General features: G+C 38.4%; 1 protein-coding gene across 9 annotated transcripts in view; it reads right to left on the reverse strand.

Annotated features, from left to right (window-relative positions):
• Positions 1-24,694, reverse strand: part of SEC24D (SEC24 homolog D, COPII coat complex component) — a 114,718-nt gene that overhangs the window by 52,683 nt on the left and 37,341 nt on the right. For all 9 annotated transcript variants that reach the window (XM_058436700.1, XM_032146415.2, XM_032146408.2 and 6 more), the window contains one exon: positions 21,194-21,321. In XM_058436700.1, the coding sequence (XP_058292683.1) occupies positions 21,194-21,321 (128 nt within the window). The remainder of the gene's footprint in view (positions 1-21,193; positions 21,322-24,694) is intronic.

Consider the following 24,694-nt stretch of genomic DNA (forward strand, 5'->3'; position numbering starts at 1 on the left):
CAATGGAAGGGGTGGTCCCCTCTCTTCTGACTTCTCAGAGGCTTTGTCTAACCCTGGACCATGTCTAACTCTAGCCCCTCAAGATCCTTTCATCCACAAGGGAGAATTATACTTTGTTGTCTAATTCCAGGCCACTTGCAGGAGACATATTTAATTGTCATATATTCACATATAACCTTGTACCTGAAAGCACTTATCACACTATTTTACTTTTCAAAACCACGACTACATTCTCAAATCCATGACTCACAGGTCCAGCCTGTTTACTGTTGTGTCTCCTGTAGCACAATACCTGAGACAGGGGTCGGTCAATGGTTTCTGAATGAACAAACACAATAGCTCAGGTACCCACAAATACACACTCAGGATAACTTGTGATAGGTGCTAAAGCAAAAGGTCAAAAAAAAAAAAAAAAGAAATCTTCAGAGGGGTCAGTAAAGCCTTCATTCAAGGAAGATATGGGCACTTACGAGGAGCTGTTTGTCCACTGATAGAGAGAGAGAGAAAGAATTTCAACCAGTGAGAACAGCTTAACACAGGAGGAAAAGCCCATGGTTTGTTGGTGGCCAGCAGGCAAGTAGCCTTGAACAGCTGGGATAAAGGGAGATAAAGAGAAAGGCTGGAGTGATTTTAAGGAGAGCCTTCAAAGCCAGGTAGGGTAGTAGTATACTGACTCAGCAGGTTTCAGACAGACAGACAGACGCACACACACCCCTACCTAAAATCTGTTGTTACTACATGGTAGGAATTCTGATAGAAGTTAGTAAGATATTTCACCATTCACTAAAATGATATCCTTGGGAAAACAGTACATTTGGTATAAATTTTGAAACCTGCTTATAAATTAGCAAATTCTATCACGTTTTACCATTATCATGAAGGGTTTTTAGAATTTTTGTTTGTTTCATCATCTCATATTTCACTCAATTCATTAAATTCCTGGGTTTATGTTTAAAATAAACTCAAAATATGTTTGAATACTGTGAACAATTTTTAAATTGAATTTCTAGCTAAAAAACTTCACCCTTTAACAGCAGTATGTTAGCTTCATGTTCACCACTGATCCCAAGGGCCTACATTACAGAGTAAATTCTCAATAAATATTTGAGTGGATAACAAGGAAGAGAGATAGAGAAGGAGTGAGGGAGGGGAAAACTGAAGGAAGGGAAGGGGAGGGGAGAGGAGGGGAAGGGGGAGGGGAGCGGAAGGGGAGGGAGACAGAGAAGTCTCCTCTGGAATTGAGGATATCTGCCAGTTCTATCACAGAAGACCTGGGTGTGATGAACCCTAATGTGCTTTCATCCCAAAATATACACTGATAACTATACTAGGAGATTCATCTCTTGGAATGGCCAAAAATGCTTTAAAGCAAGCACAGCTGTGACCTTTCTACCCAGGCCTCTAATGCCAAGAGGGCTTTTTGGCGGGAAGGTCACATTAAACTGTACACTGAAGTCTATGAAAGGGCAGCTCCTGGTGAGAGGGCATTTTCAGTTTCAGAAGGGAAAATAAATACCAATGCAGTTAAGAGAGCACCTTAATCAGTTTTCGTGTCCTAATTCATAACTAAACTATCAATGGTAGGTAATGATTCTTCAGCAAAAAATGGTCTGTTTGGATTGGGTTATGCTGACACAATGTTTCAAGTTATGGGCATATTTGCAAAGATCAGCATTATTTTTCTTGCTAGAACAGATGTTTAAAACTTTTGAGTAAGACACTATCTCTCCAGAATTTTAAGCTTGAGCAACACTTTGCCACATTTCTTACAATCTTTGACCTATTGTAACTTATCTTTTATCTCTATGGGAAAATTACATGTTGTCTAGTTACAGGCCACTAGCAGAAAACACACTTCATTGTTACAACAATGCACAATGTTCTACAAATGATTAATATATCTTAGACTTAAAACCCTTCTATAGCTAGTGTTTTTCTTCTATGACAGAACAATTGGCAGCTTTCCACTCCTCAAAGGAAAGTTGTGAAATACTCTAAAGATAAAAAGGGTTAAAAATAATAAGCCCAGAGGCAAACTATCTTTGTCTCTCTAGCGGAATTATAAATTAGTCAAAGTATTCCCTGCATTAGTCTTACTTCTTTATAAGGCCATAAAAAGAGATTTCCCTCTATGTGAGGGTCTGAATTTATTTATTTATTTATTTATTTTATTATACTTTAAGTTAGAGGGTACATGTGCACAACGTGCAGGTTTGTTACATAGGCTTACATGTGCCATGTTGGTTTGCTGCACCCATTAACTCATCATTTACACTAGGTATTTCTCCTAATGCTATCCCTCCCCCAGCCCTCCACCCCCCAAAAGACCCCCGTGTGTGATGTTCCCCACCCTGTGTTCATGTGTTCTCATTGTTCAATTCCCACCTATGAGTGAGGACATGCGGTGTTTGGTTTTCCGTCCTTGTGACAGTTTGCTCAGAATGATGGTTTCCAGCTTCATCCATGACCCTAAAAAGGATATAAACTCATCCTTTTTTATGGCTGCATAGTATTCCATGGTGTAGCCACATTTTCTTAATCCAGTCTAACATTGATGGACATTTGGGTTGGTTCCAAGTCTTTGCTGTTGTGAATAGTGCCGCAATAAACATACAGGTGCATGTGTCTTCATAGTAGCATGATTTATAATCCTTTGGGTATATACCCAGTAATGGGATGGCTGGGTCAAATGGTATTTCTAGTTCTAGATCCTTGAGGAATCATCACACTGTCTTCCACAATGGTTGACCTAGTTTACACTCCCACCAACAGTGTAAAAGCATTCCTATATCCCCACAACCTCTCCAGCATCTGCTGTTTCCTGACTTTTTAATGATTGCCATTCTAACTGGCGTGAGATGGTATCTCATTGTGGTTTTGATTTGCATTTCTTTGATGACCCGTGATGATGAGCATTTTTTCATGTGTCTGTTGGCTCCATAAATGTCCTCTTTTGAGAAGTGTCTGTTCATATCCTTTGCCCACTTTTTGATGGGGTTGTTTTTTTCTTGTAAATTTGTTTAAGTTCTTTGTAGATTCTGGATATTAGCCCTTTGTCGGATGGGTAGATTGCAAAAATTTTGTCCCATTCTGTAGGTTGCCTGTTCACTCTGATGGTAGTTTCTTTTGCTGTGCAGAAGCTCTTTAGTTTAATTAGATCCCATTTGTCTGTTTTGGCTTTTGTTGCCATCGCTTTTGGTGTTTTACTCATGAAGTCCTTGCCCATGCCTATGTCCTGAATGGTATTGCCTAGGTTTTCTTCTAGGGTTTTTATGGTTTTAGGTCTAACATTTAAGTCTTTAATCTATCTTGTATTAATTTTTGTATAAGGTGTAAGGAAGGGGTTCAGTTTCAGCTTTCTACATATGGCTAGCCAGTTTTCCCAGCACCATTTATTACACAGGGAATCCTTACCCCATTTCTTGTTTTTGTCAGGTTTGTCAAAGATCAGATGGTTCTAGATGTGTGGTGTTATTTCTGAGGCCTCTGTTTTGTTCCACTGGTCTATATCTCTGTTTTGGTACCAGTACCATGATGTTTTGGTTACTGTAGCTTTGTAGTATAGTTTGAAGTCAGGTAGCGTGATGCCTCCAGCTTTGTTCTTTTGGCTTAGGATTGTTTTGGCAACGCAGGCTCTTTTTTGGTTCCATATGAACTTTAGTTTTTTCCAATTCCGTGAAGAAAGTCACTGGTAGCTTGATGGGGATGGCACTGAATCTATAAATTACCTTGGGCAGTATGGCCATTTTCACTATATTGATTCTTCCAACCCATGAGCATGGAATGTTCTTCCATTTGTTTGTGTCCTCTTTTATTTCGTTGAGCAGTGGTTTGTAGTTCTCCTTGAAGAGGTCCTTCACATCCCTTGTAAGTTGGATTCCTAGGTATTTTATTCTCTTTGTAGCAACTGTGAATGGGAGTTCACTCATGATTTGACTCTCTGTTTGTCTGTTATTGGTGTATAGGAATGCTTGTGATTTTTGCACATTGATTTTGTATCCTGAGACTTTGCTGAAATTGCTTATCAGCTTAAGGAGATTTGGGGCTGAGATGATAGTTTTCTAAATATACAATCATGTCATCTGCAAACAGGGACAATTTGACTTCTTCTTTTCCTAATTGAATACGCTTTATTTCTTTCCCTTGCCTGATTGCCCTGGCCAGAACTTCCAACACTATGCTGAATAGGAGTGGTGAGAGAGGGCATCCCTGTCTTGTGACAGTTTTCAAAGGGAATGCTTCCAGTTTTTGCCCATTCAGTATGATATTGGCTGTGGGTTTGTCATGAATAGCTCTTATTATTTTGAGATACATTCCATCAATACCTAGCTTATTAAGAGTTTTTAGCATGAAGCGCTGTTGAATTCTGTCAAAGGCCTTTTCTGCATCTATTGAGATAATCATGTGGTTTTTGTCATTGGTTCTGTTTATGTGATGGATTAAATTTACTGATTTGCGTATGTTGAACAAGCCTTGCATCCCAGGGATGAAGCTGACTTGAATGTGGTGGATAAGCTTTTTGATGTGCTGCTGGATTCAGTCTGCCAGTATTTTATTGAGGATTTTTGCATTGATGTTCATAAGGGATATTGGTCTAAAATTCTCTTTTTTTGTTGTATCTCTGCCAGGCTTTGATATCAGGATGATGCTGGCCTCATAAAATGAGTTAGGGAGGATTCCCTCTTTTTCTATTGATTGGAATAGTTTCAGAAGGAATGGTACCAGCTTCTGTTGGTATCTCTGGTAGAATTCGGCTGTGAATCCATCTGGTCCTGGAATTTTTTTGGTTGGTAGGCTATTGATTATTGCCTCAATTTCAGAGCCTTTTATTAGTCTATTCAGAGATTCAACTTCTTCCTGGTTTAGTCTTGGGAGGGTGTATGTGTTGAGGAATTTATCCATTTCTTCTAGATTTTCTAGTTTATTTGCATAGATGTGTTTATAGTATTCTCTGATGGTAGACTGTATTTCTGTAGGATCAGTGGTGATATCCCTTTTATGATTTTTTGTTGTATCTGTTTGATTCTTCTCTCTTTTCTTCTTTATTAGTCTTGCTAGTGGTCTATCAATTTTGTTGATCTTTTCAAAAAACAAGCTCCTGGATTCATTGATTTTTTGAACGGTTTTTTGTGTCTCTATCTCCTTCAGTTCTGCTTTGATCTTAGTTATTTCTTGCCTTCTGCTAGCTTTTGAATGTGTCTGCTCTTGCTTCTCTAGTTCTTTTAATTGTGATGTTAGGGTGTTGATTTTAGATCTTTCCTGCTTTCTCTTGTGGCATTTAGTGCTATAAATTTCCCTCCACACAGTGCTTTAAATGTGTCCCAGAGATTCTGGTACGTTGTGTCTTTGTTCTCATTGGTTTCAAAGAACATCGTTATTTCTGCCTTCATTTCGTTATGTACCCAGTAGTCATTCAGGAGCAGGATGTTCAGTTTCCATGTAGTTGTGTGGTTTTTAGTGAGTTTCTTAATCCTGAGTTCTAATTTGATTGCACTGTGGTCTCAGAGACAGTTTATTGTGATTTGTGTTCTTTTACATTTGCTGAGGAGTACTTTACTTCCAACTATGTGGTCAATTTTGGAATACGTGTGATGTGGTGCTGAGATGAATATATATTCTGTTGATTTGGGGTGGAGAGTTCTGTAGAGGTCTATTAGGTCTGCTTGGTGCGGAGCTGAGTTCAAGTCCTGGATATCCTTGTTAACTTTCTGTCTCATTGATCTGTCTAAAAAGTCTCCCATTATTATTGTGTGGGAGTCTAAGTCTCTTTTTAGGTGTCTAAGGACTTGCTTTATGAATCTGGGTGCTCCTGCATTGGGTGCATATATATTTAGGATAGTTAGTTCTTCTTGTTGAATTGATCCCTTTACCATTATGTAATGGCCTTGTCTCTTTTGATCTTTGTTGTTTTAAAGTCTGTTTTATCAGAGACTAGGATTGCAACCCCTGCTCTTTTTTTTGCTTTCCATTTGCTTGGTAGATCTTCCTCCATCCCTTTATTTTGAGCCTATGTGTGTCTCTGCAGGTGAAATGGGTCTCCTGAATACAGCACACTGATGTATCTTGACTCTTTATCCAATTTGCCAGTCTGTGTCTTTTAATTGTGTCATTTACATTTAAGGTTAATATTGTTATGTGTGAATTTCATCCTGACGTTAAGATGTTAGCTGGTTATTTTGCCCGTTAGTTGATGCAGTTTCTTCCTAGCATTGATGGTCTTTACAATTTGGCATGTTTTTGCAGTGGCTGGTATCTGTTGTCCCTTTCCATGTTTAGTGCTTCCTTCAGGAGCTCTTGTAAGGCAGGCCTGGTGGTGACAAAATCTCTCAGCATTTGCTTGTCTGTAAAGGATTTTATTTCTCCTTCACTTATGAAGCTTAGTTTCACTGGATATGAAATTCTGGGTTGAAGGTTCTTTTCTTTAAGAATGTTGAATATTGGCCCCCACTCTCTTCTGGCTTGTAGAGTTTTTGCCGAGAGATCTGCCGTTAGTCTGATGGGCTTCCCTTTGTGGGTAACCCGACCTCTTTGGCTGCCCTGAACATTTTTTCCTTCATTTCAGCCTTGGTGAATCTGACAATTATGTGTCTTGGGGTTACTCTTCTCGAGGAGTATCTTTCTGGTGTTCTCTGTATTTCCTGAATTTGAATGTTAGCCTGTCTTGCTAGGTTGGGGGAAGTTCTCCTGGATAATATCCTGAAGAGTGTTTTCCAACTTGGTTCCATTCTCCCTGTCATTTTCAGGTACACCAATCAAATGTAGATTTGGTCTTTTCACATAGTCCCATATTTCTTGGAGGCTTTGTTCATTTCCTTTTACTCTTTTTTCTCTAAACTTCTCACTTTATTTCATTAATTTGATCTTCAATCACTGATACCCTTTCTTCCACTTGATGGAATCGGCTACTGAAGCTTGTGCATGTGTCACGTAGTTTTCGTACCATGGTTTTTAGTTCCATCAGGTCATTTAAGGTCTTCTCTTCACTGTTTATTCTAGTTAGCAATTCGTCTAATCTTTTTTCAAGGTTTTTAGCTTCCTTGCGATGGGTTTGATCATCTTCCTTTAGCTTGGAGAAGTTTGTTATTACTGACCTTCTAAAGCCTACTTCTGTCAATTCGTCAAAGTCATTCTCCATCTAGCTTTGTCTCGTTGTTGGCGAGGAGCTGCAATCCTTTGGAGGAGAAGAGGCACTCTGGTTTTTAGAATTTTCAGCTTTTCTGCTCTGGTTTCTCCCCATCTTTGTGGTTTTATCTACCTTTGGTCTTTGATGTTAGTGACCTACAGATGGGGTTTTGGTGTGGATGTCCTTTTTGTTGATGTTGATGCTATTCCTTTCTGCTTGTTACTTTTCCTTCTAACAGGTCCCTCAGCAGCAGGTCTGTTGGAGTTTGCTGGAGGTCCACTCCAGACCCTGTTTGCCTGGGTTATCACCAGTGGAGGCTCCAGAACAGCAAATATTGCAGAACAGCAAATATTGCTGCCTGATCCTTCCTCTGGAAGCTTTGTTCCAGAGGGGCACCCACCTGTATGAGGTGTCAGTCAGTCCCAGTAGGTATCTCCCCAGTTAGGCTACATGGGGGTCAGGGACCCACTTGAGGAGGCAGTCTGTCCATTCTCAGAGCTCAAACGCTGTGCAGGGAGAACCACTGCTCTCTTCAGAGCTGTCAGACAGGGATGTTTAAGTCTGCAGAAGTTTCTGCTGCCTTTTGTTCAGCTATGCCCTGGCCCCAGAGGTGGAGTCAACAGAGGCAGCAGGCCTTGCTGAGCTGCAGTGGGTTCTGCCCAGTTCAAGCTTCCCTGGCTGCTTTGTTTACCTCAAGCCTCAGTGATGGGGTATACCCCTCCCCCTGCCAGGCTGCTGCCTCACAGGTCGATCTCAGACTGCTGCACTAGCAGTGGGCAAGACTCCTTGGGCGTGGGACCCACTGAGTCAGGCATGGGATATAATCTCCTGGTATGCCATTTGCTAAGACCATTGGAAAAGCGCAGTATTTCGGTGGGGATGTTCCGTTTTCTCCAGGTACAGTCTGTCACGGCTTCCCTTGGCTAGGAAAGGGAAATCACCTGACCCCTTGTGCTTCCCGGGTGAGGCAACGCCCCACCCTGCTTTGGCTCACCCTCTATGGGCTGCACCCACTGTCCAACCAGTCCTAATAAGATGAACCAGGTACCTCAGTTGGAAATGCAGAAATCACCCGTCTTCTGCATCAATCACGCTGGGAGCTGCAGATTGGAGCTCTTCCTATTCAACCATCTTGGAACAGACCCCTGAGGGTCTGAATTTAAATGACACTTTCTCAATCAGGCCTGCCCTGAATACCCTATTTAATCTACAAAACCCACACTCCACCTCCTTCCAGGCAGATGTCATCCCCCAAGTCTGCTCTACTTTTTCCTTCCTCCACAGACTTAGATAACCTTCTCACCAGGTTCACTGTCTAGTCTCCATTAGAATGTAAGCTCCATGAGGGCAGAGATCTTTGTCCGCTCTGTTCACTGACATATCTCAAGTGCCAAGAACAGTATCTGGCACATACTGGGAGAACAATGAGTATTCATTGAATTGAATTGGTTATTCTTAAATCCTTTTTGAAATAAGGTGACATAAAGTCTTTCATAAAATGGTCATAGTTTATAAACTATCATATCAAATAACAATGGATTATTGTCCAGATTATGGTATATGAGATGACTGAAAACATCGCTAAAATCCCAGGAGTGATTATACAAGTATAAATACGAGTATAAAAGTGTTTCTGTAAAGAAGCTTAAGAGAACTCAAACCAAATGATCAATTCCCTTTAGAGTAGACACCTATGGAAGCGATGCATTTGTCCAAATATGTCTAAAACTTTCTCTACAAATTCCTTTCAGAGTGGAAAAAAATATAGGGCTCTAAGGGTCACACAGTTCAATCTGTTATTGACATAAACACTGAAGACTGGCCAGGCGTAGTGGTTCATGCCTGTAATCCGAGCAATTTGGGAGGCTGAGGCGGGCAGATCACTTGAGCTCAGCAGATCAAGACCAGCCTGGCCAACATGGCGAAACCTTGTCTCTATTTAAACAGAAGAAAACACTGGTGACTAACCATCCCCCGTGCTCTGGCTGGGCTACTTCCAGTAATACAGCAAATCATCTTTGGTGAGTTAATTTGATTTGGGCACACAGCCAAAAATCATTTGAAGGAGAGCATTTTTGAAAACAGGAATTTAAAAGGTTGAGAAAAAAATTTAATTTAAAAAACGGATGATCAATTCAAAAGCATTTAGAGAAATAAATACATTTATATATTTATTCTATATCAATAAACTGAAATGAGGGGAAACATGACTTGTTATCAGAAATAAAAGTTGATAAATATGAAACATTTTCTATGCTTTTCTGTAAGAACGAAGAAATATAGACAAAATTATGTTTGAACTATTTAAAGAATTTTTCAAAACTTTTCAAACTATAGAGGACAAGGGAGTATGGGATGTAGTAAACCAAAAAAAACTTAAATCTCATTCCATGTTAGACTACAATATACTTTAATTTACAGTTTAGGATAAAGGAAAGTGATCTTTGTGGTAGATGAACTCCAGGATACCTACAGACACTAGATTTAATAATTATGGCTCTTCTATTTTACCTGCATTTTACAGAAATATTTTTCAAAAAAGTAAATGATGGTTGAATTTCCCAAACAACAAATAACATTTTAAAGATTTTTAAATGTTCTTTTTTGTTACACATACTGCCCATAAGATCCTTCCCTGCCCCCACCCCGCCCACCAAATGCACACAAACACACACTCACAAATACTATATACCTTCCTCTGTGAGATGATATTGAGAGAAACGCTGGAGTAGGGGGAGAATAAAAGTGAAACCTAAGCTAAACTTCATGTAGAATTTTACTGTCCTGGAAATTCCTTATGCAATTGTTATTCTAGTCAGTGCAGCTGTTTTTATCTGCTGGCAATACTAAAGCAATCATAATTTGTAGTGCGTCCCAAAATGGCTTTTTTAAATAAGAACATGTGTGGGAAATAAAATATTTTCATTGATACAGACCATGGAAACTGAATTCAAGCAGACACTAGGATAAAGAGATGACTCCTAAATACAAGATCCTCGCCTTAGTTTGGCATTTAAATTGTCAATTCCTTTCTTATCTACTTTGTAACAGTTTTAGTATCAAATATGGCATTTGAATACAACAAGCTCAATAAATGTTTGAGCACAGGCAGACCTCTATGGTAAAAATGTCACCAAATTACTTAGCATCAAAATTCTACTATACTTCTATATATAAATGATAATGTATGATTAAAATATCATAGTTAAATGTTATTTAGCTAAAAATGTTCCATGTACTGTTTTAGGTCCTAGAAATGCAATAGTGAGAAAAATCAGATGTGGTCCCTACCCTTGTGAACCCAGCAGGAAAAAGATGTTAGTCAAATCTACATATCAAAATTGCAAACTGGGATTCATGGTATGAGTTGAGCTACAGGGGAGAATGGGGCTGGGGAAGTATCCCAAAAACTCTCCTCAGGAAGTGACTAAAAGGACAGAATAGTGTGAAGGAGTTGAGGAAAAATTATTCCAGCAAATGCTCATGAAACACCTTATGAAAAACTAAAGTCTATACAAATGTTTATGTTATGGTGATGCTTATAATTCGAATAATAAGAAACGGAGAAAATAGTGATCTAATATCAAATGACAGATACCATGCAACATTCCTTTAAAATCAGAGTAATTAAGCCTCTTTCCCATTTACATATGGATATAAATTGTGGAGTCTAACTCAGTCTCCTCCTTCTTATATAATAGCTAGAACCACTGAAGGGGTTTGATGACATCCCTCTTAAATGTATACACTTTAAGTAAATATAAATTGCCTGAAGTTCTCATACTTCTCTTTCTTGTATATAGCAGACACCCAAAATCAACATTATAAGATTAAAATAAAATTTTCCATGGCAAAATTTGATATTGTATAGCAAATAATCATAATACTGATGAAGATAAGACTGGTTTATTTTTAAACAACTACAGGTTAAGGGGTGTTATTGTAATTTTACTTATGAAACAAATAAGGCTCAAAAACGTAAATGTTTCAAAATGCTAAAATAGAGTCAATTTATGCACCTAACTCCATCTAACTCCTAAATTCCTGCCCTAGTCACCACATTCATGACAATGCTATATTCCTGACAAAAAAATCACTTCAGAAATAATCTGTGCTTCAAACTTGGGAGTCACTTTCAAACATTTCAAGAAATAATGCCAAATTAAAAGTTTAGACACGGTTTTCTTTTCCTACATTTTTCTCTTTCTTCTTCTTTCTTTTTTTTTTTTTTTTTTTTTTTTTGAGACGGGAGTCTGGCTCTGTCACCCAGGCTGGAGTGCAGTGGTGCAATCTCGGCTCACTGCAAGCTCTACCTCCCAGGTCCACGCCATTCTCCTGCCTCAGCCTCTCCGAGTAGCTGGGACTACAGGCACCCGCCACCACGCCCGGCTAATTTTCTGTATTTTTAGTAGAGACGGGGTTTCATCGTGGTCTCGATCTCCTGACCTCATGATCCGCCCGCCTCGGCCTCCCAAAGTGCTGGGATTACAAGCGTGAGCCACCGCGCCTGGCTTCTTTCTTAAAAGTATAATTTTGTTTATTTTTTAGCCTTTTATTCAATGGGAACTTGATTTCTATGAAGCTTTCTAATATAAACATTAAAATATTTGACTTTCTTGTACTTGATCAGCAAAGACTCACAGCTGCACACATTGTAGACCCTGGTACTCCTGAATTATCTAAATATCCACAAAATTTGACAGAAGTTAGAAGCATGAAGCAAGGTATAGATAAGTACATTTCATTGATTCTAAAATCCCTTCAATTCTAAGAGACACCAAACCTTCCAGGTGAACATGACACATGGCTAAGAAGCCTTGGTTAATAAGGCATATTCCTATTTTTAAAATGTTAAAATATGAGAAAATACGGGTCTTAGAATTTAGAGAAATAGCAGCAAAAAGGCTCTAACACAGTTCCTTGTCTGTAGTGGCTTCTCAATCCTCCCCACTGTTCTACATCAAGAAAGGCTGATTTGGGTCCTCAATCACTAGGGCAAGGAAGATCATCAAACCCACACTTTCTGAAAATTCACTGAAAATTAAATCATGTCAGAATGTTTTCTTTATATTGTTTCTCCTGAAGTTGTTCCCCATTTAATAAAAGAATAAAGACTTACAGGAATAATTCTGTGATTAAGAAAATAAGCTTGGTGCATTTAGCTTCTAAAATGTAACTTAAAAAGAATTCAAATGATCTTTGCCCTGACAAATGTGACTCCCTACACATGTGCTATAAGGCTAGAACACTGTTCTAAAAAGGGATAATATTCTGTTCTTCAGCTGCCAAACTTTTTCATAGCACTATACAAACAGTGACCAAAAATCTTAAGAGATGAGATTCAGTTTCGAAAGTAACTTGATAAAACAAAGGTATTTTAAATGTTATAATCATCATTTTATTTCTAAATACATGCATTTTATATGTCCAAGTTTTTATGTTGACACTTTAAAAATAATTAAAGCAGACAAGATGATGATACACAACTTAAAAAATAAATTCTGGCTTTTGAAGTTTTCATTTAAAAATAAATAATTTAAGTATTCTTTAAGTTCTTTACAGGCCATGATACCATACAGTAATCAGTTTAATTTCAGAGCATACTTATCACTAAACTAGCTAAATTTAGGCTATACGTGAAAATGCATAGTCTCCCAATCTTCATGTGTTCTTTTTATTTTTAAAGTTGAGGCTGGATGTGGTGGCTCAAGTCTGTAATCCCAGCACTTTGGGAGGCCGAGGCAGGTGGATTGCTTGAGCTAGGAGTTTGAGACCAGCCTAGGCAATATAGTGAGACCCTGTCTTTACAAAAAATACAGAAATTAGCCAGGTGTGGTGCACATGGTCGTGGGCCCTATTTGGGTGGCTGAGGTGTGAGGATCGCTTGAGCCTGGGAGGTGAAGGTTGCCGTGAACAGAGATTGCACACCGTACTCCAGCCTGGGTCACAGAGTGAAACCCTGTCTCAATAAATAAATAATGAAATAAACAAAATTAAAGTCGAGGTCTCACTCTGACACCAGGCTAGAGTAGAGTGACACTATGATAGCTCGCTGCAGTCTCACACTCCTGAGCTCAAGTGATTCTCCTGCCTCAGCCTCCTGAGTAGCTGGGACTACAGGCATGCATCACTGTACTTGGCTACTTAAAAAAATATTTATTTTGGTAGACATGGGGTCTCACTATGTTGCCCAGGCTGGTCTCAATCTCCTGGCCTCAAGTGATTCTCTGACCTCAGCCTCCCAAGGAGCTGGGATTACAAGTGTCAGCCATCATGCCTGGCCATGTGTTTCTTTTTAAATGAATAATATAATACACTCCAGACTTACACTGAAAGTGCTATACATATGAAATCACTTTGGGTTGGGTTGTGAAATTTGTTCACATTAATTTCTAATAACATATAGGACTTCATAAATGGCATCTATGGTGAATGTCCAATAAAACTGGAAAAGTAAGACAGACACTATCAGCTTTCTGGATTTATGAGATAACAGAACCAGACTTCTCCCTCTTAGAAACGGAGGCCCAAGGTCACAATACAAGGCACAGAGGAGACCTGAAATTATTTCCTGGCTCCTAATCCAGTGTTCCACCATTTGGCTACTGTGCTTTGGAAAAAGTAGCCAGTTTTTATTGGTTCCTAAAATATCTTGGTCCAAAATTCATCCAATTGTTTTACTGTTCTGTCCTTTATAGTGAAATAGAACCTCTCTCATTAATATGTGATAGAGGAAACTGAGTTAATTCTCCCACAGTGTTGAGGAACTTGTAAAAAAAAATACATTGTCTTTCAAATACAGAGTTTGTTAGAGAGGTGAACAGGGTTATAAATGAAGTTTGTAGTCATTTAAAAGACATGAAATATCCAAAGTAGGATTTAAAAAAATGTTTATTTCATTAGCAACATGTTTATCAGTAGACCCAACTGCTGCCAAGGAACAACTAAGATTCGCTGTGCTAAAAAAAAAATAGAGGCCTAAAATACCTACAAATCAACCACCATTCTGTGATATGGTTTATTTTTGTCTTTTAAATGTCTCTACAACCCTGAGAGGAGTGCATTTATTCAACTAAGACCTCTATGCCCAGCCCACTGCTGAACTCTGGATAGTCTTTGCCTACAAGGAGTACTAAGCAGAGGCTTAAAGTCAAAAAGACTTTAAGAAATCTAAAATGATTATTTCAAGATAACTCATAAGCTTCTAGGAAGAGCAAGAGGCTCATTGCTAAAACTTTAGCCAGCAAGAAAAATATATACTGTTTTATTGAAATTTGGAATCTTGAGTTCCAGCAGTATCACTTACCAGCTGGTAACTTTAATAGCCCCAGAACCTTTGGAGCTTCACCATCTATAAAAGTGGGATTACACCTACTACATAAGCTGCTATCTTCGTAAAAGAAGGGATGACATGGTCATCGTGAATAAACTACTACAGTGAGGCACTATAAGTTCTGCCAAAACTATGTCAACCCATGCAAGCAAGATTAGCTGAAAAGTCAAAGGCATGACCAGCAATTCCTTTTGCAGGTGACATGTAAAGACCATCACTGACATAGTGTATTGGTGCTGGGCTTATTCCCTAACAGAGAATTTTCCTTTCTTGTTAACTCCATTACGGTTCCTTGACATCCACTCCTTTTTCCCCCATATGGGTCTTCTTTAGACCCACTGAATCTATCAAAATATAAACAATCATTAACAAGAAAGATTTAAACAGCATGTATTACTTATTTATTTATTTTTATTTTTTTGAGATGGAGTCTTACCCTGTCGCCTAAGCTAGAGTGCAGTGGCACAACCTTAGCTCACTGCAACCTCTGCCTCCCGGGTTTAAGTGATTCTTCTGCCTCAGCCTCCCGAGTCGCTGGGACTACAGGCATGTGCCACCATGCCAGGCTAATTTTTTGTATTTTTAGTAGAGATGGGGTTTCACCATGTTAGCCAGGATGGTCTTGATCTCCTGACCTCGTGATCCGCCCGCCTCAGCCTCCCAAAGTGCTGAGATTACAGGCGTGAGCCACCGCGCCCTGCCTAAGCAGCATTTATTAATAGGACAAAGTCCTTATTTATTTGTTAAGTCATAATTCAGGTAAAAGTTTGCTGGAAACTAAGCTCCATATAACAATGAAGCTATCCTCATCAGAGCCTTTTTCACATTGTACGAAAGTTAGCTGCATCCATGAAAAATTTTTATTAAGTCCTAAGCAAGAGTAACTGATCTTATTTTTCTTGTTTTCCAAATCCCTAAAGTTCAGCAGAGTTCCTAGCACAGAGTAAGGAGGGGATTAAAATGCAACTGAAATGTTGCGTCTTGGATGAAAGTTTATCCTTGCTAATTCAATAAGAAAGGAAATTACTTTGACTATTATATCCATTTACAACTGAAAAATATACACAGATATTCCTGAATCTAGTCACAGATGGAGTAAAAGCTTCTACCATCTGGTTTATAGGTGAAATTACTTAATTGCATGTATAATTAGACTATGCACTTGTCCAAAAGATAAACATTTCCTATTTTAGAGAAAAAAATGCAAAATTAAATTAGTTATAATCTTCAATCCTTTTGCACTGGACTTCTATACCATACTACCTCAGTTCCTAAAATACAGCATCAAAAATTAAAACACAGTTCACTAAACAAAAGGGTTTTTATGGCATAACTAATTACTTTTGCTAAATATATACCTCAGAGTTAATTATACTGGCTGTGGGGATGGGTTTCACTTAAAAGACATAAAAAATTAAAACGTATGGTAAGGAATACGAAATTTAAACAGTGACAACAAAGATATGCCCCTGGAAATAGCAAACACCTCCAAAGCAAATGTTCCTAAGGAACATCCTCTCGTCCAAACCGCTTGTGTTAGGTTTATTTTTATAGGCTGTTGCTAACACAATAGCATGCTTAGAAATGTTGGAACCTGTCAAACAATGGAACCAATTTTAAAAAACACTGTACTAAATAAATACTTTGGTAGATGCCAAAGCAGATTATCTCTAAGGAAAGATTTTAAAATTGCAGTAATGATGGCAATACTAGACAAGCAAACAAAACATAAAATTTTACTAACACCGAAATAAATCATTTATAGTAGAGGAAGCTAATTAAAGATGACTTTATATGTAAAATAACAGTATTCAAGTAATACATTTGCTTAGAAAAGATACTGTAAAACAGTTATTTCCTTGATTATAGATTACAAATATCTAAAATCAGTATGTCCCTCATTTTCTATTATTAACTATAATTGTTTAGTTTTTTATTTTTGTCTCACACAATTAGATAAACGATAGTGCCACTTATTGATATGTGGAAAAATAAACAGGTTTGGGGTGCAGAGATCAGAAGTTCATTTTTGGACACGTTAAGTTTGAGGTTTCTATGAAGCACCCAAGGAGAGATTTCAGAGAGGTGTTTGGATATATGAGTATGGGACTGAAAATGTAAAAACAAATGAATGAATGAGTAACAGCGCAATGCTTTAGAGTACTGTAGACACCAGGGTCTGTGTGGTTTTGCATCCTAGCTCTGCTATTTAGCAGCTGTTGACCTTAACAAGTTATCTAACTCGGTGCCTCAGTTTACTTATATCTAAAATGGGGATAAGTAGGTTAATGTGAGAAGTAAATAAATATTTTTAAAACTTATAATTTTGCTTGTTATAAATTTTGACTTATTATTCCCATCAGTAGCAGCAGCAGCTGTTACAGATGATATTTAGTCTTTGGAGGGGATAGGGTATCTAAGGAGAGTGGAAAGAAGATCCCAAGTTCAAGCCTTGACTAACCCCCAAATTAGAGATCAGGAAAACAATAAAGGGAACTTAAATGTTCCCTGCTTGTGATGGAGGAAAAATTAGGTCAGGACAGTGTCATGGAAGCCGAAAGAGGAGAATCTGTCAAGAAGGCCCCAACACTTGGTAGCATACAGACTTGCATCTAGCTAGCTGGTGTAGTAGAGCAGCAATAATTCCCTAATGTTGATGGCTCTCCAAGTTTAGGTCCAGCTACAGGCCCAAAAAGGAAGACATTTTTTGGGCACATGCCCCTGAGGAACTTCTTCCTGGTGTTGCAGCATCCCTTTCACAGTCATTATTTTTTTACTTCTAAGTCTATTTCAACAAATAAAAATAAAAGTACTCCTTTAAATAGAGAGTGTCTTCATTCAAACCAGGAAGCACTGCTATATAGGGGAAAGTAATTCTTAAATATATTCAGAGTAATTCTATTCTTGAATGTCTAGGGGAAAAGAAAGGGCTTTGTGTAGAGAGAGCCTAAGTAGAGAAAACAGTACTGTCAAATACATTTACATGGTCAGTATTCAGAGTCTCCAACAACATTAAAGGAATAGAGTGTGTTATATTCACAAGTAGAGTGTCTCCCTAAGTGAGATTCCAGAAATAAGCTACCATTCTAACCTCCTCTGTTTAATACTTTGGAAAGCACAGAGATGAAAATGCAGCACGTCCTTACTGAAAGATCCTATGTTAGTGGGTAGGTAGTATTTGGTTAAAACAAACAACTTTGGAAAATAGAAACCATACCCACTCAGTTTATGTATAAAATGCGTATATGCATTTTTTAGAAGGCTTAAACTAATGTTTGAAAGATTTTTTTCAACAGCACTGAAATGCCAGTTTTATTTTCCAGAAGACATTAGTGAATAATTTTATAGTTAATACTAAATGATGATAACAAGAAGGTTCCAGACTCTAGTTTTGGGTGTGAACAATTGCTGAGTTTTGTTCCATTTCAAGCATATTTGACCTGGGTCAGCTTTATCACGAGGAAGGGGCAAGGAGGAGGTTTTTGCTAGTAGATAATTGAAAACCATGCAAACTCATTGCCATTAACGAGGTGCAGCCAAAACTGACACTATTCACGGGCATAAATCCTATGTATCCACAATACTGATATACAATAGAATTGCTTCCTATGATATTTTGTTATTTATATATGCTGCAGGTTTCCGTCAAGGTAGAAATGTTATCTTCTGTTTATGAAAATAAAAGATCTCTTTGATAAGGTTCAGATAGCAAAGGAACAAATAAGTCAGAGGCTGCACAAGTGTAGCAACCCCATCCCCCTGAGAAAAGCTGTGGGGATGGTTCTTGTAGGCACACTGATGGCAATACATTTCCTCAATTGCAGGATTCATAAAAGTTTCACATTTTTGACAGTATGCATCTCAAAATTGATTTTGTATGTACAGTTATAATATTTCTCATATTAATATATTACCCAGCTGTTTTAAAGAAGGAGGTAGCTCTGTAGGCAATAATATAAAATCAGCGCCAGATATATTAATTTTAAAAAGTACAGAACAATGTGTGTACCATTCTATCATTTACATTTACATACTTTTTTTTGAAGGATAGATACTTATAAATTGTTATATGCATATTTTATTTCTAGAAGGAATCACAAAGAATAGGTAAGGGCTACATGAAAGGGGAGGAAGCAGAGGTAGGCAGAGGCCTATTGTTCATTGTATACCCTTTTCATCTTTTGATTGTTTATGTTTTACTTATTTAAAAGTATAGTAATTGACTTTCAAAAGAAAAGACCAATACTACATATTGTTATAGATACCTGCATATGAAGTCAACATATAAAAACTTTTTTTTTTGTCTCCAATCTTGTGAGCCAAGATTATCACGTAATCTTGGCTCACTGCAACCTCCGCCTCCTGGGTTCAAGCAATTCTCCTGCCTCAGCCTCCCGAGTAGCTGGGACTACAGGCACACGCCACCATACCCGGCTAATTTTTGTATTTTTAGTAGAGATGGGTTTCACCATATTGGTCAGGCTGTTCTCAAACTCCTGACCTCTGGTGATCCACCCGCCTCAGCCTTCCAAAGTCCTGGAATTACAGGTGTGAGCCACCGTGCCCAGCCTAAAACCTCTTATAGTAGGGCAAGGTGTGGCGGTATGCTCATACAATGAATTACACTATTCAGCAATAAAAAAGAAACAGACTATTGATACATGCAACATCACAATGGCTCTTTAAAATATTATGCTGAGTAAGAGAACCTTTGTACAAAATAGGGCATACTTTATCATTCAATTTACATAAAGTCCTAGAATAGGCTAAATAAATCTATCACAGAAAACAATCACAATTGTGGCTGCCAGGGAAGGGAGGTTATATGGAAGGGTGGGGGTTGCCTAGGAAAGGGCATGAGATAACTTTCTGGGGTGGCAATTATGTTCTATGTTTTGATAGGTGTCTCGGCTACATAGGTATATACAGTTGTCAAAACTCAATAAACGTTCACTTAAGACATGTACATTTTATTGTAAATGAATTTTGCCTCAAATGAGAAAATAATTCGTAAGCAAATTTTGAACACTACCTAATGATATGCATTCTGGAGTATTTGGTATTTAGTATTAAGTGTCTAAGTGTCTGAATTTTACTTTGAAATTGATCAGAATAAAAAAGATGGGTTGATGGACAGATGAACATCATGATATGTGACAAAACAAGTGTAGTTACATGTTAATGGTAATATCCAGGTGGCAGGGATATAGGTGTTCACTATGAAATCCTTTTAGTTTTCTGTATGTTTGAAAATTTTCAAAACAAAATGTTGAAAATAGCTTTGAAAATACTTCTAGTTAAGTTTTTCTTTAAAATGCATGCATTGTACATAGCAGCATCTCTTTGTCAATACATATTGGTCTACCTCATACATACTAAGCATAGTGAGTTTAATGAGGTGTTTATAAATATTATATTAAATTTCTAGAACCATCATGGAAGAGATTATGGTTAAAATATGTAAAGGAAATACTGAATGTACATCTTGATTTGCAAGTGTGAAACCATACCACATGTAAGTTTGGCTTCTTACAACAGTTCAATGCCTCTCCCATGACCTACTCTAAGCCAGTTCACTCTATTCCCAAAAAGAAATGTTGGCAGCACTACATTACATTCATAAGGACAGTGAGTGAAGATCCCAAAGGGTAGAAAAGCCATTGCACACATCACACACCTCTCTTTTCTCTCTTCTTTCACTTAGTGGACATAAAGTAAGCCCCACTCACCACAGCTTCCTCCTCCCCTTCCCCACACTGCTTTACTCTCCATACCAGCTGGTGTGGTGAGCCCAAGAAAGGGAACGAATCTGTTTTCTCTTGCAGATGCTCTGCGTCTTGCTTAGATGCTGCTAGGTGTACATTACATCAGCCTACTTCAAAGGGTCATCAGATCCAAGACTGAGGTTTATGCTGGGAGGGAATGCTGGGGCTCTGGCCTTTAGTGCAGCAAGAGGAATCTGTGATTCAGCCTAGCTTACCCGGATACTACAATGGGTTATGGTCACAGCTCCAGCTGGAAGTCAAGCTTTTCTTCCCCTGTGTGACTTGCTCTGCTATAGTGCCTGTGTTTCTGTGCGCATGTGGGCATCCATCACTCAGGGGCATCAAAAGAAGGAATGGCGGCAGTGTAGGTTGGAATTGGGTTATTTCTGGAAGTCTAGATCAAATACCCACTGGCAGCATCCTGACACTGCAGATTTTCAATGTAAACCACTTATCTTTTTTTCCCGCTCAACTATATGTTGAGCACATATTTTCAAATAAATATATATGGATTTATCTACCCCATGCTTTCTAATCTTTAAGTACGAGTTGATGAGTATCCTGGCCCAGTGATGTAGTAAGATCTGCTGTAATAGATCAAGGACTATAGGATCTATCATCTTCCCTCAACAGAACACCCACAATGTAAGGGCTCTAAACTAGGGTATCAGGGCCTTGTAACAAGTCACAATACTTTTACTGTGTGACATTCTATATTTTCTGTATATGTGCATTACTACAATAAGCCAAAAAGTGACGTAGTCCATCTGTATTTGGTGTACAGGATGCCAAAAACCATAGCTTATTGGATTATTTGTTTTCCTGATGAATTCAATTACTAGATGTTTTGCATTATAAAAAATATATTCCAGTTCCCTGTTTATATTATAGAATAATGTATAAGAAAATTGTGAGAAAAGAGTAATTTTGGAATTGATAAATTATTGAATTGCTATTATATATCATTCCTACCTCATTTGAAGGAATGGTGGCAAAGGGTTTGATGACAGCAGCTAATGGAATCTGAGCTTGCTTAGCCATGTCTGACGTGCATGGAAAACAGTATGTTGTACAACGGATGAATCGAGGACTGGCATTTCCTGAAACATTCAAAAGGATACACTTATAATTTGTTTAGAAAAAAACCTTCCCTAAGATATTCAAATATTTATAAAGGTACTTCTAGATAATGCATTGCATTATTTCTTATTTGTAAAACTCTCTTCATGATTTGTGTTTTAAAAAAGTAGTATTGTGCAATTTTACAATCTATATTCTAGGCACACTATAATTTCTTACAAAATAAAAATAATCTGAATCCTACTGCAAAGATATAAAAGAAGTATCTTAGTTATTATTATTTTCCATAAGCAGAGTCTTAATATAGCCTTACTATATATTTGAGAGGCACTTAGATTCAATGGAAAAAATAAAGAGACACACAAATATGACAGAACAAGATTTTTGAATCACAATCATTTCTTCTTCATCCTCTTCTATCTGCTTATGGGAAAGGTAAGCATTTGTATACCATTTCATATTAGCAAGTGATACTTTGTCAAATATGATTCCATTTGACTATTTTTTTCTAAATTTGGAAATTGAATTTCAAAATGAAAATTCTACTTATAATAGAAATATTACTTTCAAAAACACCCTAATCTATTTTTAATAGATGTTAGGCTTCCTGACCAAATATCTTTACTTCATGGCATATCTGAGTGTTAAAACAATATCTATGACATAAAGAATATTTTTATCACTAGAATAACTTATCTAAGATAAATTTTGAAATAAAATATTATGACTAAAACAATGTAATCATCAATCAAATGTTCACTGAGTGTCTAAGACATTTCAGGCCCTGTCCTAGGTGCTTGCAGAGCTTATGTTCTTGCAGAGGACACAGACAATGAATATTACGCCTAATAAAAGTAAATTATATAGGACATTAGAAGGTGATAAATGCTGTGAAAAAAGCATATCTAGTGAAAGGGTACCAGGAAGTGGCAGGCAGATTGCAATTTTAAATACTTACAAGGTAGGCCTTATTTAAAAGGTAACATCCGAGCAAAGAATCATAGGAGACAAGCAATTTACCCAAGCGGGTATCTGGGGAAGGACATGCCCGGAGTAGAGTGACAGCAGGAGGCCCATGGAGCTGGAATGGAGCCACTGTGGGGGGCACCAACTGGTGTGGAGTTCAGCGAAGCAACGGGCCAGATGAGGTAGACTCTTGAGACCATTTTAAGCCCTCTGGCTTTTCTCCCAATGAGATGGGGAGCTACTGATGGCTTTAGAGCAGAACAGTGTCATGCTGTAATGTAGGTTCCTCTGCCTGCATTTTCAGAATGGATTGCAGTGGGGAAGAGTACAACCAGGGAGACCATGTGGAGGCTGCTGCAGTACCAGCCTGACAGCAGTAGAAGTGCTGAGATGTGGCTAAATTCTGGATATATTTCAAAGGTACAGTGACTTATTTGTTAAGGGCATATAAGGTGTGAAGATGTGAGTGTGAGAGAGCGTGATGGTCAAGAACAACTCTAAGGTTGCTGGCCTGAGAAACTAGAAGCATAAAATTGCCACCAACTGCCAAAGTAAAGGCTGCAGAAAAGGAAGGGAAGTTTTAACGGGTGTGCGGGTGGAGATCAGGAATCTAGTCAGGGCATGTCCAATTTGGGAAATCTATTACACAGTCAAACAGCAATGCTGAGTAGACGATTAGATATGTACATCTGGAGACTGGGCTAAAGTCTGGGGTGGAGATACATATTTGGGAATTCTTAGCATATAGATGGTATTTGAAACCATGAAACCAGGTTAAAACCACCAAGGGAATAATTATGGCCAAAGAAGAGAAGATGACCAAGTACTGAGCCCTGGGGTCCTCCAAGATAAGGAGGTCAGAGAAGGAGGAGAAAGCAGCCAAAGGATTGAGAAGGATGAAACGAGGAGCCTAGCATCCTGAAGTGAAGTGTAGGATGTATATCATGCGGAGGCACAATCATCTGTGCCAGATGGTGCTGCTGGAGATCCTAAAGAGGCAGTTTTGGTGGAATGCTGGGGAAAAATCTGCTCAGAGTGAGTTTAAGAGATAACAGAAGGAGAAGAATTGGCAATAGTCCTTTTAAGTTTTGCTGTAGAGGGGTGGAAAGAAAAGAGTGCTAGCTGGTAAGGGAAGTGGATCAAGAAAACATTTTTTATATTTTAAGATGAGAGAAGGTTTTTTTTAAAAAAAGATGGGCATCATTCTGTAGAAAGAAAAATACTGATGATTTAAGAGGAAGAGGTGAAACTTACTGTGGAAATATACTTGAGTAGTGCACAGGGAGAGAGGCTGGCTTTCGACTGGAGCACAGATTGCTCACTGAGGGCCAAATGCAGACGGGCACAGTGGGAGGATGCGCTGAGACTGGGGGTCCATGTGGTGGTGGGGTGCATGGAATTTCCTTTCTGAAAGGAAGATGTAAAGCAGCTAAAAGAAAGATGGGAGAGAAGGTGCTGCAGGTTTGAAGAAGTATGAAATAGTCACTAAGGAGAGTGGAAAAGTGAAAGGACTTGAGAATACAGTATGTTGGGAAGTTTATGGTCCTGAGCTTAAACAAAGATTGTGGCGGGGTTGTGAGCCTTTCTCTGGCCATGTTTTGCTGCGCAGATGCAGGCATGAAATGAATGGAAGGTTGGACTTAAAAAAGCTTTTATTCTGTTCATTTCCAAGCTACTAGTGCCAGATTTCACAGTTTTTAGGACAAACTGGAAATCCGGATTTTTATATAACGTATTCTGATTTTTAAATAATGACAATTAATTCAAATAGAAACAAAAGAAATTACTGTGTAGGACAAATTAACATGACTGCAGGCTGAATCCAGTCCTTGGGCTGCTCTGCAGAGCATCTGAGAAAAGTGGAAGACATAGCACTAACAACAAGGATAATAATAATAATAGCAGCCAATGCGCTAGACATCATTCTAAGACTGTTACATGTAAACTCATTTAGCCCCACAACAACTCTATGGATTAATATATTTACAATCTACTTTACTGAGGAGGAAACTGAGACACCGGGAGGTTATGTGACTTTCCAGAAGTCAAAGAGTTAGTAAGTGGCAAAAGTGGGATTAGAACCAATTATAATTTTCTACAACATCCCAGAAAAATTGAGTCCAGGTTGTCCAGGCCTGGAATGCTGGATGAGGAGTTGAGACCAACCCTGTCTGCCCATGGGCAACAGTGACATTTTTTTAGCAAGGGTAAAAAAAGGCCAGGCACGGTAGCTCACACCTGTAATCCCAGCACTTTGGGAGGCTGAGACGGGTGGATCACGAGGTCAGGAGATTGAGACCATCTTGGCTAACACGGTGAAACCCCGTCTCTACTAAAAATACAAAAAAATTAGCCGGGCGCAGTGGCGGGCGCCTGTAGTCCCAGCTACCCGGGAGGCTGAGGCAGGAGAATGGCGTGAACCTGGGA

This window comes from Hylobates moloch, unplaced genomic scaffold (assembly GCF_009828535.3).
Source record: "Hylobates moloch isolate HMO894 unplaced genomic scaffold, HMol_V3 SCAFFOLD_3, whole genome shotgun sequence".
NCBI classification, from domain to species: Eukaryota; Metazoa; Chordata; class Mammalia; order Primates; family Hylobatidae; genus Hylobates; species Hylobates moloch.